The 14,949-nt window shown below is 46.3% G+C and overlaps 1 protein-coding gene across 1 annotated transcript in view; it reads right to left on the bottom strand.

Annotated features, from left to right (window-relative positions):
• Positions 1–12,980, bottom strand: part of LOC124552716 — a 71,190-nt gene extending 58,210 nt beyond the window's left edge. Inside the window, exon 1 of the mRNA XM_047127057.1 lies at positions 12,713–12,980. Coding sequence (XP_046983013.1) covers positions 12,713–12,979 — 267 coding nt within the window. The 5' untranslated portion in view covers position 12,980. The remainder of the gene's footprint in view (positions 1–12,712) is intronic.
• Between the last annotated feature and the right edge of the window lie 1,969 nt (positions 12,981–14,949).

Genomic DNA, 14,949 nt, shown 5'->3' with positions numbered 1-14,949 from the left:
CTGCTGAGGTCATCAGTCCCCTAGAACTTAGAACTACGTAAACCTAACTAACCTAGGGACATAACACACATCCATGCCCGAGGCAGGGACTTAACTACTGAGGTCATCAGTCCCCTAGAACTTAGAACTACTTAAACCTAACCAACCTAAGGACATCACACACATCCATGCGCGAGGCAGGATTCGAACCTGCGACCGTAGCGGTCGCGCGGTTCCAGGCTGTACCGCCTAGAACCGCTCGGCCACCCCGGCCGGACTTTAATTATTGAATGACTCTCACACATCAAACGAATTTGAACGCTGAGACATCAACGTGAGTTGAGGATAATGCTTCTCAAACCACTGTAGCACGGTTGTGGCTCTGAGGCACGGACGATTACACTGCTGAAAGATGGCTTCGCCGTCAGGGCAGAGCATGAAGGGATGAAGGCGGCGTGTCTTCGATTACTACCATGGGTTCCATACGAGCGCAGGAGAATGTCTCACATAGCATGATACAGCTCCCACCAGCCTGTGTCCGTGGCGAGCTGCACTTTTCGAGCCACCGTTGTCCTCGATGACTGCGTTTGTGGAGACGACCAGCGACCTAGTGCAGCAATACTGTGATTCAGCCGAAGAGCCGACTCGTTTTCATTTATTGACGGTCGAACCCCGATGGTCCCGTGCCCTGTGCAGTCGTAACTGACGATGTCGTTGCGTCAACATATGAGCACGTCAGGGGTAGTCTGCTGCGGAGCTGCCTGTTCAACAGTGTAGTATTAACTATGTGCTCCAAAACACTTAGATGCGCGACGAGCATTGTGTTCTTTCGGCAGACATTCCAAAGATCACCATCTATCCTACATTAGAGAGCAGTCAAGCCTCCAAACCCACATTCACTGAAGAGTCGTCGACGTCCAACCATTTAGCGCCTGGTGGTACTTTCACTGTCCTTCTACCTCTCTCTGTAGATGCTCACGACAGTAGCACGTGGAAATTCGACCAGCTCCGCCGTTTTTGAGACACTCGTTCACAGGCTCTGCGTAAAAATGATCTGTCTCTTTGCATGATACTTGCTTCCCGCACCCTCGGCAGGCATCCTCAATTTTATAAATGGCACCTGTGCTATAGAAGACGCCGGCGGCCATTTGCAGCAACAAGCATCAATACTCAAACTAAAGTTTTATTCGGTGGTTTTGATCAAGTTAGAATTAGAATATTATTATAATGAAGTTTTAATACCACCTTACAGTTTATTAAATTAAATATGCCCATGAGTGGGACATAAACAGGTGATTAACTGAAATACGCATACCAAATATTCCGTGAAATGATAAGGGAATATGGTGTGGCTGGGAGAAGTCACTGTAACATATTTATATAATAACACAATCACATTTATTCCATGAACATTACCATCTCAACTATTCCCTCTCACTTATCACGGAATGCTGGCGTGATACAAATACTATAATATCTAAGTAAACTTAGTTAAACATCCGGCTAACGTGCGCCGTGAATCGACAATGACTACCGCCTGCACATTTCTATCATCATTTAGCCACACACACTAACATTCATCTATTCATTTTATCTAACAGATGAAAGAGGAAGGTTCCCATACACCAAGTGGGACAACATTGGGAGAGAGCACATGGTTCCAACTGTAACTTTAATTCGGGCAAGTCCCGTCTTCACGTTTAACTACGCGAGTTTTACTGTATATTATGAAGGAACAATTAAATCACACGCGTGAATTTACGTAGAAGATCCAGCTCGATCACGAAAGCTTCTCACCAAGAAATGCACGGGGTCTGCGGACCACGTGTTAGCAATCTCTCCACAATCAGTAGTCAATAAACACATTTAAATAAAATACACTTTGCATACATACTTCACACTCACACTGAAATGCAAATTGAGCAATTCTGAGTATTACTCGGCAATGAGCGCCTATTCACTCCCAAGTGCAGTGAACACAAATTCCCATGAAATTACTTGGCAAAATAAATCATCTCCCTGTCTCTCCTAATCGAGATGATTCTAGGGAATACCATAGTGGCTTTCCTCAGCAGGGAAGCTGCTTCCAAGCTCAAAGTGAACATGGAATTCTAAATCTTCGCTAACTATCGGAGCGATAGAACAGAGCGTGCTTACTCACCCAGGTCTTCCCAGCAACAACCCCGATACGGTCTCCCTCGTCCGGGTCCACACATCGTGGCCGCAGGGACTCAGAGATACCGCACACGGTTATTTGCCAACCTAACGAGCGCTAATGACGCGCGTGGAGCTTATGCCTCTCTGGTCCAGTGCAGTCGCGCTCTACTAGATTCGAGGTTGGCTACACTTCCACTATGCCTATAGCACACCCACAGCCGACATCTCACGCATACCTCATCTTGCGTTCGCATTCACACTTTGCAGACAATTACCATATCTAATATTAAAATGATCGTCTATATTTAAATAACCCTATCTTACTACTTATCATCAGGCTCTTCCCTGAGTGTCGGAAGGGCACTCAGGTGTCTTTAGTTGTGGGGTCGAGCCATGTAGCGGCTTACATGGAGCCGTTACACCTTGTCGTAGGTGCGTATCTTAATGTATTTCCCCATTTGCAGGCCGTACCTTCGCTAGTGTGATCCCCCATCCGTGTCTCAGATTGCTCTATTGGTCGATGCTGGTGAGAGAATTTGGATTCTTTTCGTGTATCTTTTTTTAATTGATGAGTTTAATTTTCGACTATTTCTTCAAGATTCTGACCACCGAGCGAGGTGGAGCAGTGGTTAGCACACTGGACTCGCATTTGGAACGATGACGGTTCAGTCCTGCGTCCGGCCACCCTGCTTTGTTTTTTCTGTGATTTCCCTAAATCGCTCCAGGCAAATGCCGGGATGGTGCCTTCTAAATGGCAGAGCCAACTTCCTTCCCCGTTCTTCCCTAATCCGATGAGTCCGATGACCTCGCTTTTTGGTCTCCTCCCCCAAACAAGCAAGTGAACATGAGATCAGCTTCGCCGTTTTCGAGATACCCTTTGTGTGTGAAATCTTATGGGACGTAACTGCTAAGGTCATCAGTCCCTAAGCTTACACACTACTTAACCTAAAGTATCCTAAGGACAAACACACAAACCCATGCCCAAGGGAGGACTATAACCTCCGCCAGGACCAGCCACACAGGAGATACCCTTTCACAGGCTCTGTGTAATAATGTAGTGCCTTTGTCATAGTCGCTTATCTCGAAGGATATCCCCATTTGCAGCCCATATCTTCGCTAGGGTGATGCCCCGCCTGTGTCTGCTCCATTTACATCCTATTGTTACCACGTCACGTGACACCACCAGGCGGTATTCAGCGTCACGGTGGGAAGTGGTCGTAATGTCTTTGGCTCATCAGTGTCTAGGCACACAAGGGCGGTGCGAATCTGGAATGACGAATCTTGTCAGAAACGATGAGTTGCAGTTTCATTGTACGTTTAGCGATTTTGGACAATACATTGTATGCTGTCTCAAGCTTCATAAAAGTTTGTTTGCCTGGCAATCCTCCGCAGCAAGTATATAAATACTTGTTTTGTAAATAAAACTGCCTTTTCCTGCTGCTGGTTACTTTATTTCTCCCATTCACGATTCGCCTTCTCCTGTTATAAGGTTTCGTCATTAGGATCTATAACGATACAGTATTGTTAGCTATAGATTATCAAACAGTTCACTTCGTATTTTTTTATTTTTTATTTTATTTATTTATTTATTTTTTGTAAAGAAAGTAATTACTTACGAAATGCTGATCTGCGATTCCTCACACCCCGTGTGGAGGTCGCGCTGTCACGTTTACCACTGCCATCACATCTTTAGGTTCTCACCTTCCATACGCTGTTCACCATGTTTCTCACTCTCTTTTGTGGTGGACTGTTGTTCTTTTGTCACTCGATACAACTATCGTACACTGGTTTTCACAGCGTAAATATTGCGACTCCAGTACGTGTTTCATATTATTTGGTATGTTTACCTATTTGCTGCCAACCTAACGAAGTATATGTCCGTTACTAACTTCTATTTATGATGTTTATACCGTGTGTGTGTATTTTTATTTAGCGTATGGCTAATACAGACATATCATGAAATTACGTATTGACACACAAGAAACTTAAGTTTGTTTTTACAAGTGAATATCCAGTCCTTCAATCCAGCGCACTGCATCTGGAGTTGCTAGCAGGAAGTCCTCTTTGGCGCCGTGATAGGCTCGAATCCGGCATTCACTGACAATGTGGTGAACAGTCCGGTATGGAGCCCCGCAGTCACAGGCTGGATCAGGCAGCTTCTTCCACTTAAAGAGAGCATCCCTGCATCGCCCATGGCTGGTACGGATTCTGCTGAGAGTAGACCAGGTCTTGCGTGGTAAGTCGAATCCACTTGGAAGTTTAGCACTTGAGAAGATGTTATGCAGGTGCACATCTGTCACTGCTTCCCACCGACCTTTCCATTCTTCAAGAGGTTTGAAATTCACAGCAGTATCGCACAGAGTTGGATGACGTGATTTCAGTCTCTCGCGATTTAAAAGTGGCAGGTCGCTATGCACGGGTAGGTTAGAATTCCTGGAGATCTTGTGGAATTCTCTCATAAGGGCAGTACATCTGCGTAGATCAGGAGGCATTATACCGGTTAACAGTGGAAGCCAGTAAACTGGAGTAGACCTGATTGTGCCAGATATTATGCGCATTGTCGTATTCAGCTGGGTATCAACAAGCCTTGTATGATGACTATTCATCCAAACAGGTGCACAATACTCAGCACTTGAGTATACCAAGCCCAGAGCTGAAGTTCGCAGGGTGGTTGCTGAAGATCCCCAGGTAGTTCCGCATAGCTTATGGTGGATGTTGTTTCGAGTCCTCAGCTTTTGAGCTAAATTAAGAAGGTGTTGTTTGAAGCATAGTGTACGATCTAGGATGACACCAAGATATTTTGGGTTCCAATTGTGACGAAGAATTCTGCCTCTGAAACTTACTTCCAGTATTACGTTCGCCAACTGGTTATTTAGATGGAAGCAACACATTTCTGTTTTACTCACACTGGATTGGAGTCTCCAGATTTTGAAGTAATTGTCTAATGCAGACAGGTCATTGGCTAAAATGTCTTCTGCGGTCTTCATTTCCTGGTGTTTGACGGCTACAGCCAGGTCATCGGCATAGCAGTATTTTCTGGACGAACGGATTGTGTGTGTATGAGTGAGAGAGATAGGGGGTAGAGACTTTTTTTCTGGGGGTGGCGTGGTGGGTGTACTAGCTGATAGCGAGTGGCTGAAAACTTTGGTGACAGCTGTTTTGGCTTTTCGTTTCGACATTCTGTGGAGGGGTTCATGGATGAGAGAGTGTAAAGATTTTGGGTTATATTATTATTACACTGGACAGTATTATTGTATTAATACCTTTTGTGAACATTATTCTTTTATTTTTCTATTAGTGTAAATAATGAATTGCTTGGCATGTGTACTTGGTAATTCAACAGGACTTTCCCCCCTGTTTGGTTTTATGTATGTTTAATGTATGTTGTATCCAGGTGTCACTGGATGTGGGTATGCAGGGATATGTGGTCAGCTCACTGCTCCCCCATCCGTTTTCAGTTCTCGTGACCGGAGCCGCTACATCTCAGTCAAGTAGCTCCTCAGTTGGCTTCAATAGTGCTCTGTAGACCTGGACAGTCACCCATCCAAGTGTTAGCCAAGTCCAACTGCTCTTCACTTCGGTGACTGATGGGCGCCATTGTTACGACTGAGCCAAGGCTGTTGGCACTGGACACAATGGCAATGTCTTGGAGCAAGCATCTGCAGTGCCCCAAGTTGAGTGACCACATAAAACAAACTTTATAAGAAACACATGTGGGGCTGAGATTCACAGGGAGGGTTTTAAAGAAATGTAGCTCATCTGCTAGTGAATTGGCTTAGAACATAGTCGTTCCACTGGTCCAAGAGTACTGCCCATCAATCTGGGGTCTTTAGACAATGGCCTCACAGCAGTGGTGTTGTGTACATAGTTTCGCGTAGTAAGCGCGTACACAACTTTCCCACTGGAGCGCGCCCCCTAAGCACAACAGCGCAGGCGCAGCGCTCGCTGTCTCCGCACTACAAGATGGCGTTGCCTTAGAGACGGACCAACTTCTGCTTCCGCCGATCCGCGTATTAATATGTAACACAGCCAATGAGATTGCTGCTAACGTAGAACCTTTTCTCCTTGTGGATCACACTCGCGCAGTGATACATGAACGTGCAAGGTATTATAACGAGTGTACAGACCTCCAATTAGTCAGTCTGCATTTGTCTGCACCAGTCCGTACCAGTCTACATTTGTCTGCACCAGTCCGTACAAGTTCTACATTAGTCTGTAGCAGCCTGTAGTCAAGTTTCAGTCAGCGCCTAATAAGATTATCATATTCCTGTACATAGCCATGAAGATAAATGTATAGACACTTTGTCAACTATCAGAGATACGTGAGAATAAGATTAACGTACCAAGATTGTCAATTGTAAGCAGCATCCAGAATCAAGTTACGTAATGTCTATGCTTTTTATTATTTTAATAAATGTGTGTGAAAATTAACAAGTTCTGTTTAAAGTTGGTCACCGTCAATCTGCTACCCTAAGCGTGCAAGTGGAATTTCTATTGTCTGACCTAATGGCTGAAGATAAACACGCCACGATAAGACCACGAGACATATTGCTGACACTCGCCTACCTCGTTAGAGTGACAAGTCAAATAATCTGATGGTGCGTGTACCGAAAGTCTTATAGTATGCACACCACAAGTGGTAACACCAGTTCCCGTCAGATAACAGAAGTTAAGCGCTGTCGAGCTTGCCTGGCACTTGGATGGGTGACCATGCGGTCTGCCAAGCACTTTTGGCAAGCGGGATGCACTCAGCCCTTGGGAGGCAAAGTGTGGAGCTACTTGACTGAGAAGTAGCGGCTCCGGTATCGTAAACTGACATACGGCAGGGAGAGGGGTGTGCTGACCACATGCCTTTCCATATCCGCATCCAGTGACGCCTGTGGACTGAGGATGACACGGCGGCTGGTCGGTACAGTTCGGCCTTCCACGATCTCTCCGGACGGAGTTTAGTTTTAGTTCTGGGGCCACTACTCTGTAGGATTAACAGAAGAGACAGAGAAAAGCATGACGGGATGGCTACTATGTGCAAGAGCATTAGGGAGATGCTCAACAAATTCCACTGGCATACGTTACGAGAGAGCCGTTTTGCATCACAGAGGACGTTGCTGTTGGAATACTCAGAGCGCACTTTCAAAGAAAAATTGGGCAACAACACAGCCTGCCTAACAGGCTACAGCACCCAGCAGGGGTGGGGGAAAGAGAATTAAACTTCACGCGTTGACATAATAAAAATAAAAGCTCCAAAATTAGCTGCAATAAAGTAATATACTTAATATTTTACACGACAGGCTTGTTTAGGCTAAATTGCTGTTATCAGGTGACAACTAGTTGGAAGCGACGACTGCTATGTCTGCGTAAGCAGAAGAAACTAAAGCTCAAAGTCCGAAAACAATTTATTGGACTGTTCAATTAACCAAAACAAATTCTCCAAGTATAAAACCAACACAAAATAGAGATCCGTCTTCGAATCACAACTACATACAAGAATAATATAGAAAACAACAGAAATAATTTCGTACTAGTCTCCGCCAGAGACATCTCCGATATACCAAGAGATCAGCTAGAGGATCCAAGCCGGGCTGCCGGGGCGGCAGTTATCCACGGCTGATGGCGGTCGATGAACTGCCGATGTGCGTCTTTTTTTTCTTTATTGTTATTTTGACACCCGTACAAACAACAGGTAGGATAAAAACAGAAACAATACTCATAAGTGACTAAATGGTGGGTAAAAAACAGTAGACATAGAATACAAAACATGGAGCCGTTCACACTCGATGATAATCCACACTACAAACTGTTGACACGACGCTCAAACACTGATGATTTCGATGGTACATGTGAACGATGAACACAAAACACGACGACACACACGAGAAACAGATGGCCATGATCTCCGGCGCGCGAATGTCCACGTAATGTGTGCGATTCCGGGGACCTGCCAAGAGGGGAAGAAGGGTGAGGAGGCGGGAGAGGGGAGAGCAACGATGTCAATGGCAGAGGAGAGGGGAGGAGGAGTGGAGGGACAGGGGTATGGGAAGCCCAGGCGAGGAGTGGGGAGAAAGGGAGGAGGGAGGGAAGGGGGAGACAAGGGAGAGAGGGTGCCCAAAGGAACAAGCACAGGGAGGGAGGATCAAAGTTGATAGGAGGGGTACATGGAGAGGAGGAGGGCATCATCATGGAGGGGGAGCTGGCGGAAACCACCTTGGGAGAGGGTGTGGAGAGTGGAGAGATGGAGAACAGGTGGGACATGGATGTACAGGCGCGGCAGCAGACGGGGGCGGGAGAGGATGGGAGAGACCAGCGGGTGAAGAGGATCGAGTTTGCGGGAGGTGAGCATCCGTATCCGATCGAGGAAAAGGAGGACGTGGGGGAAGGGAATTAGGTCGTACAGGATCCACGTGGGGGAGGGGAGACGGATGCGATAGGTGAGGCGAAGAGCATGGCGTTCAAGGATCTGAAGGGATTTGTAAAAGGTAGGGGGAGCGGAGATCCAGGCCGGGGGGGGGGCGTAGCAAAGGATAGGGCGAGTCGGGGATTTATAGGTATGGAGGATGGTGGAGGGGTCCCGATCCCAAGTTCGGCCGGAAAGGAGTTTGAGGAGACAGAGGCGGGAGTGTGCCTTGGCTTGGATCGTCCGGAGGTGGGGGGTCCAGGAGAGGCGATGGTCGAGGGTGACACCAAGGTAACTTAAGGGTTCCGATGTGCGGCCGAGCGCCGGCCTTTATAGCGCTTCGGCGGATGAGTACCTTGGAACTATTTTCCATCACGTGGTTTGATGTGTGAAATAGTTCCGGGATCTGCAGCGACCTTTCCTTATGTTTATGTGGGCCGGTAGTGGCCGCTGGTGGCCGCTGGTGTCTTTGCTGAGGTGTTGTTGTTGTGGTTGCTGTTGTGGCCGTTCATCAATATTGCCTGTCGGTTGTGTAGTGCTACGGTGTGTTTGCGAGCGGGCAACCCGCGGCTGCAGTCTGTCAGTTTGGTTGCCGATACAGTAGGCGCCGTGATAGTCTTGTGGAGAAGGCTGCAGCGACGACCACAGTAAATTTTTTCCGTCAAGTCGTCGTAACTATCATACTTTTTGTACGTAAAGTAGGTAAGAAAGTACGTTTTTGGCAGATTTTTTTGACATCTGAATATCTGTCAAAACACATTGACCTGCCAAAATATCAGCAAAAAAGTAATTTTATGTTTTGTAACTACAAAAACATTGTGCTTACCACGACTTGACAGAACAGGTCACTACCAACTAGCCTTTAGCTATAATGACAATTAAGCCGCCGTATAAAATATTAAACATGTTACCTTATTGCAACTAGATTTTGAACTTTCATTTTCGTTACGTATTATAGCTTACAACAACTACCACCGACGCACCGTAGCACAAGATGTGGCAGAGAACCCGAGAAAATTCTGGTCGTATGTAAAATCGCTAGCCAGGTCTAAGGCTTTCATAGAGTACCTTGTTGATCGCGCTGGTGTGTCAGTTGAAGATAGGGAAATGAAACCAAGTTTTAGTCCACGTTCAAGATATCCTTCACGCAGGAGAAGCGTACAAACATACCGTAATTTGATTATCGGACAGAGTGCAGTCTAGGCGTCATAGGAATAAGCATACCTGGGGTAGAAGAGCAACTTAAAGATTTGGAAACAAATAAATCACCGGGTCTGGATGGAACCCCAGTTCTGTTCTACAAAGAGTACTCTGTGTCATTGGCCCCTTACCTCGGTTGCATCTACCGTGAATCTCTCGCCAGCACAAAGTCCCAAGCGACTGGAAAATAGCCAGCTGACTCCAGTATATGTTGTTGTTGTGGTCTTCAGTGCAGATAATGGTCTGATGCAGCTCTCCACGTTATTCTGTGCATTGCAAGCTTCTTCATCTCCCAGTGCCTATTGCAACCTAAATCCTTCTGAATCTGCTAAGTGTATTCATCTCTCGGTCTCTCTCTACGATTTTTACGCTCCGCGCTGCCCTCCAGTACTAAATTGGTGATCCCTTGATGCCTCAGAATATGTCCTACCAACCGATCCCATCTTCTAGTCAAGTTGTGCCACAAATTTCTCTTCTCCCCAATTCTATTCAATACCTCCTCATCAGTTACATGATCTACCTATCTAATCTTCAGCATTCTTCTATAGCACCACCTTACGAAAGTTTCTATTCTCTTCTTGTCCAAACTATTTATCGTCCACGTTTCACTTCCATACATGGCTACACTCCATACAAATACTTTCAGAAACGACTTCCTGACACTTAAATCTATACCCAATGTTAACAAATTTCCCTTCCTCAGAAACGCTTTCCTTGCTATTGCCAGTCTACATTTTATATCCTGTCTACTTCGACCATCATCAGTTATTTTCCTCCCCAAATAGCAAAACTCATTTACTTCTTTAAGCGTCTAATTTCCTAATCTAATTCCTTCAGCATCACCCGATTTAATTGGATTACACTCCATTATCCTCGTTTTGCTTTTGTTGATGTTCATCTTATATCCTCCTTTCAAGATACTGTCCATGCCGTTCAGCTGCTCTTCCAGGTCTTTGCTGTCTCTGACAAAATTACAATGTCATCGGCGAACCTCAAGGTTTTTATTTCTTCTCCATGGATTTTAATTCCTACACAGAATTTCCATGACTGTTTGCTCAATATAAAGATTAAATAACATCGGAGATAGGCTACAACCCTGTCTCTCTCCCTTCCCAACCACTGCTTCCCTTTCATGCCCCTCGACTCTTATAACTGCCATCTGGTTTCTGTACAAATTTTAAATAGCCTTTGCTCCCTGTATTTTACCCCTGCGATTTTCCGAATTTGACTGAGAGTATTCCAGTCAACATTGTCAAAAGCTTTCTCTAAGTCTACAAATGCTAGAAACGTAGGTCTTCCTTTCCTTAATCTATTTTTTAAGGTAAGTCGTAGGGTTAGTATTGCCTTACGGTTTGCAATATTTCTACGGATTGCAAACTGACCTTACCAGAGGTCGGCTTCTACCAGTTTTTCCAATTGTCTGTAAAGAATTCGCGTTAGTGACTGCAGTATACAAGAAAGATAAAAGAACGGACCTGCAAAATTAGAAACCAATATCCTAAATCTGTTTGCTGCAGAATCCTTGAACACATTATCAGTTCGAATATAATAAAGTTTCTTCAGACCAAGGAACTTATGTGCACGAATCAGTGTTGTGGTTGGCAGAAGAGCCAACACCGTTTTACTAGAGGCCGAAATGCACGCGTTTTAGCTCACGCAGGCTGGCGTGAGGTCTGGAACATGACAAGGAAATTAGAATTTAGAAAAACGGACGTAGCTGGTGGAATACTTAACTTTAATCCGTCGCTCTTGACGGTACATGATTCACAATATCAATAGCAACTGAATATGGCGCCTTGATAGGGCGTAGTAAATGACGTAGCTGAAGGCTATGCTAAACTATCGTCTCGGCAAATGAGAGCGTATTTTGTCAGTGAACCATCACTAGCAAAGTCGGTTGTACAACTGGGCGAGTGCTAGGAAGTCTCTCTAGACCTGCCGTGTGGCGGCGCTCCGTCTGCAATCACTGACAGTGGCGACACGCGGGTCCGACGTATACTACCGGACCGCGGCCGATTTAAAGGCTACCACCTAGCAAGTGTGGTGTCTGGCGGTGACACCACGATCAGCATGGCTTTAGAAAGCATCGCTCGTTCGAAACTCAGCTTGCCCTTTTCTCATGTGATATAGTGAGAACTATGGGTGAAGGGCAACTCGCAGTTTCCATATTTCCAGATTCCCTGAAATCATTCCTCATTGCAGGCTGTTAACCAGGGTTCGAGCACATGGAATAAGTTCACAGGTATGGGAGTAGTTCGAAGACTTCTTAAGTAATAGAACCCAGTATAATTCAAATGGCTCTAAACACTATGGGACTTAACATCTGAGACTGATGACTCAGAAGTTAAGTCGCACAGTGCTCAGAGCCATTTGAACCATTTGAACTTAACATCTGAGGTCATCAGTCCCCTACAACTTAAACCTAATTAACCGAAGGACATCCATGCGCAAGGCAGGAATCGAACCTGCGACCGTAGCAGCCGCATGGTTCCGAACTGAAGCGCCTTGAACCGCTCGACCACAGTGGCCGGGTGAACCCAGTATGTTGCTCTCGACTGCGAGTGTTTATCGTAAACAATGGTACCGTAATGGAGTGCCCCAGGGTTGTGTGATAGGACCGCTGTTGTTCTTATATGCGGGTGATTTGGCTTAGATCTTGGGCAGCAGTCTGGGGTTGTTTGCCGATGATGCCGTGGTGTACTGTAAGGTGGCGAAGTTGAGTGACTGTAGGAAGGTACAACACGACTTAGGCAAAATATCCAATAATTGTGGACGGCTATAGAGGGAGCGGGGAGCAGGGAGCATTTCTGCAAAGGACTTCAGACGACTTGTTGAGTCCATGCCATGCCGAGTTGCTCCAGTACGCAGGAGCAAAAGAAGGTCCGACACGGTATTACGAGTTACCTCAGGGTATAGTCAATGCTAGAGCGCCAATGTAGAGCTAAATGTTGAGTTTGTTAAGAGTGTAAGCAGTGCGTGCAATACCGGTTCGCGAATTCGTTGATGATTTTCTCTGATGATTAGCGGTGGACTGGATGTGGCGTAGGCTGTCGGAGGCAGCTGCGTGCTGGTGAGCACGGTCGTGGTCGTGGTGATGGTCCCAGGTGGCTGCGTGGTGATGGGTTGGAAGGCAGGTCTGAGAAAGACGGGGTACCCGTGGTGCATCTGGACCCCCACCGGATGTGGTGGTGGCTGTGGGGGCGGCTTCTCCCTACAGCAGCAGCAGCAACACCACCAGCCAGACCCACCCATCTCTCACCTGAAAATGCCACGATGGCAGAAACGTTTCACATTGCGTGCAAAGGTACATGGCACACTGAGCAACATGAATATTTTATAATTTATCGATTTAAGAGTTATTTACTGGCTCAAAAGGCTCTGAGCACTATGGGACTTAACTCCTGAAGTCATCAGTCCCCTAGAACTTAGAACTACTGAAACCTAACTAACCTAAGGACAATACACACATCCATACCCGAGGCAGGATTCGAACCTGCGACCGTAGCGGTCGCGCGCTTCCAAACTGTAGCAGCTAGAACCGCTCGGCCACCTCTGCCGGCAGTTATTTACTGTTCCCCATTTTCAATGAGTGGCCAATTAGTCACTCTGCAGCGATTGTTTTACGTAATTTTGTAATCTTAACTGTAAAATGGCGGAAGAGTTTGCTATTTGAGGTTCCAGGACAGGTAGCAGGTCCAGTAGCAAGAATAGCCTGAAACATAAAATTGCTACACCACGAAGATGTTGTGTTACAGACGCGAAATTTAACCGACAGGAAGAAGATGCTGTGATATGCAAATGATTACCTTTTCAGAGCATTCAAACAAGGTTGGCACCGATGGCAACACCTACAACGTGCTGACGTGAGGAAAGTTTCCAACTGATTTCTCATACACAAACAACAGTTACCGGCGTTGCCTGGTGAAACGTTGTTGTGCTGCCTCGTGTAAGGAGGAGAAATGCGTACTATCACGTTTCCGAATTTGATAAAGGTCGGATTGTAGCCTATCGCGATTGCGGTTTGACGTATCGCGACATTGTTGCTCGCGTTGAGATCCAGTGACTGTTAGCAGAATATGGAATCGGTGGGTACAGGAGGGTAATACGCAACGCCGTGCTGGATCCCAACGGCCTCGTATCACTAGCAGTCGAGATGACAGGCATCTTATCCGCATGGCTGTAACGGATCGTGCAGCCACGTCTCGATCCGTGAGTCAACAGATGGGGACGCAAGACAACAACCATCTGCACGAACATTTCGACGAACTTGGGTGCACGAATGGCAAAACGTCATTTTTTCGGATGAATCCAGGTTCTGTTTACAGCATCATGATGGTCGCATCCGTGTTTGGCGACATCGCAGTGAGCGCACATTGGAAGCGTGTATTCGTCATCGCCATACTGGCGTATCACCCGGGGTGATGGTATGGGGTGCCATTGGTTACACGTCTCGGTTACCCCTTGTTGGTATCGATGGCACTTTGAACAGTGGACGTTAAATTTCAGATGTGTTTCGACCCGTGGCTCCACCCTTCATTCGATCCCTGCGAAACCCTATACTTCAGCACGACCGCATGTTGCAGGTCCTGTACGGGCCTTTCTGGATATAGGAAATGTTCTACTGCAGCCCTGGCCAGCACATTCTCGATATGTCTCACCAGCTTGAAACGCCTGGTCTATGGTGGCCGAGCAACTGGCTCGTCACAATACTCCAGTCACTACTGTGGATGAACTTTGGTACCGTGTTGAAGCTGCATGGGCAGCTGTACCTATACACGCCATCCAAGCTCTGTTTGACACAATGCCCAGGCGTATCACGGCCGTTATTACGGCCACAGGTGGTTGTTCTGGGTACTGATTTCTCAGGATCTAGGCACCCAAATTGCGTGAAACTGTTCTAGTGTAATATATTTGTCCAATGAATACCCGTTTATCATCTGCATTTCTTCTGCAATTTTAATGGCCAGTAGTGTAATAAACTGCCGGAAAGAAAAATTAGTACACCGCTCTAGAGGTGTTCGGTTACGTTAAGATTTATTGTTGCAGCAGTGCATACGGAGTATGTGAAATGATTATATTTAGAGCTCAATAGTGTAGCGGTTGTATGGTATCAGGTATCCAATTAGTATGTGGTGTAGCCTTCACAGGCGGCGTTGACTTGGCATTCAGTCCGTCGTACAGATGGCGGATACTGATCTGTGATCCGTCACGCCGCATTCGCT

This window comes from Schistocerca americana, chromosome 10 (assembly GCF_021461395.2).
Source record: "Schistocerca americana isolate TAMUIC-IGC-003095 chromosome 10, iqSchAmer2.1, whole genome shotgun sequence".
In the NCBI taxonomy this organism is placed as follows: domain Eukaryota; kingdom Metazoa; phylum Arthropoda; class Insecta; order Orthoptera; family Acrididae; genus Schistocerca; species Schistocerca americana.
The sequence above is the reverse complement of the archived record's forward strand: the minus strand, read 5'-3'. Positions and strand labels throughout refer to the sequence as shown.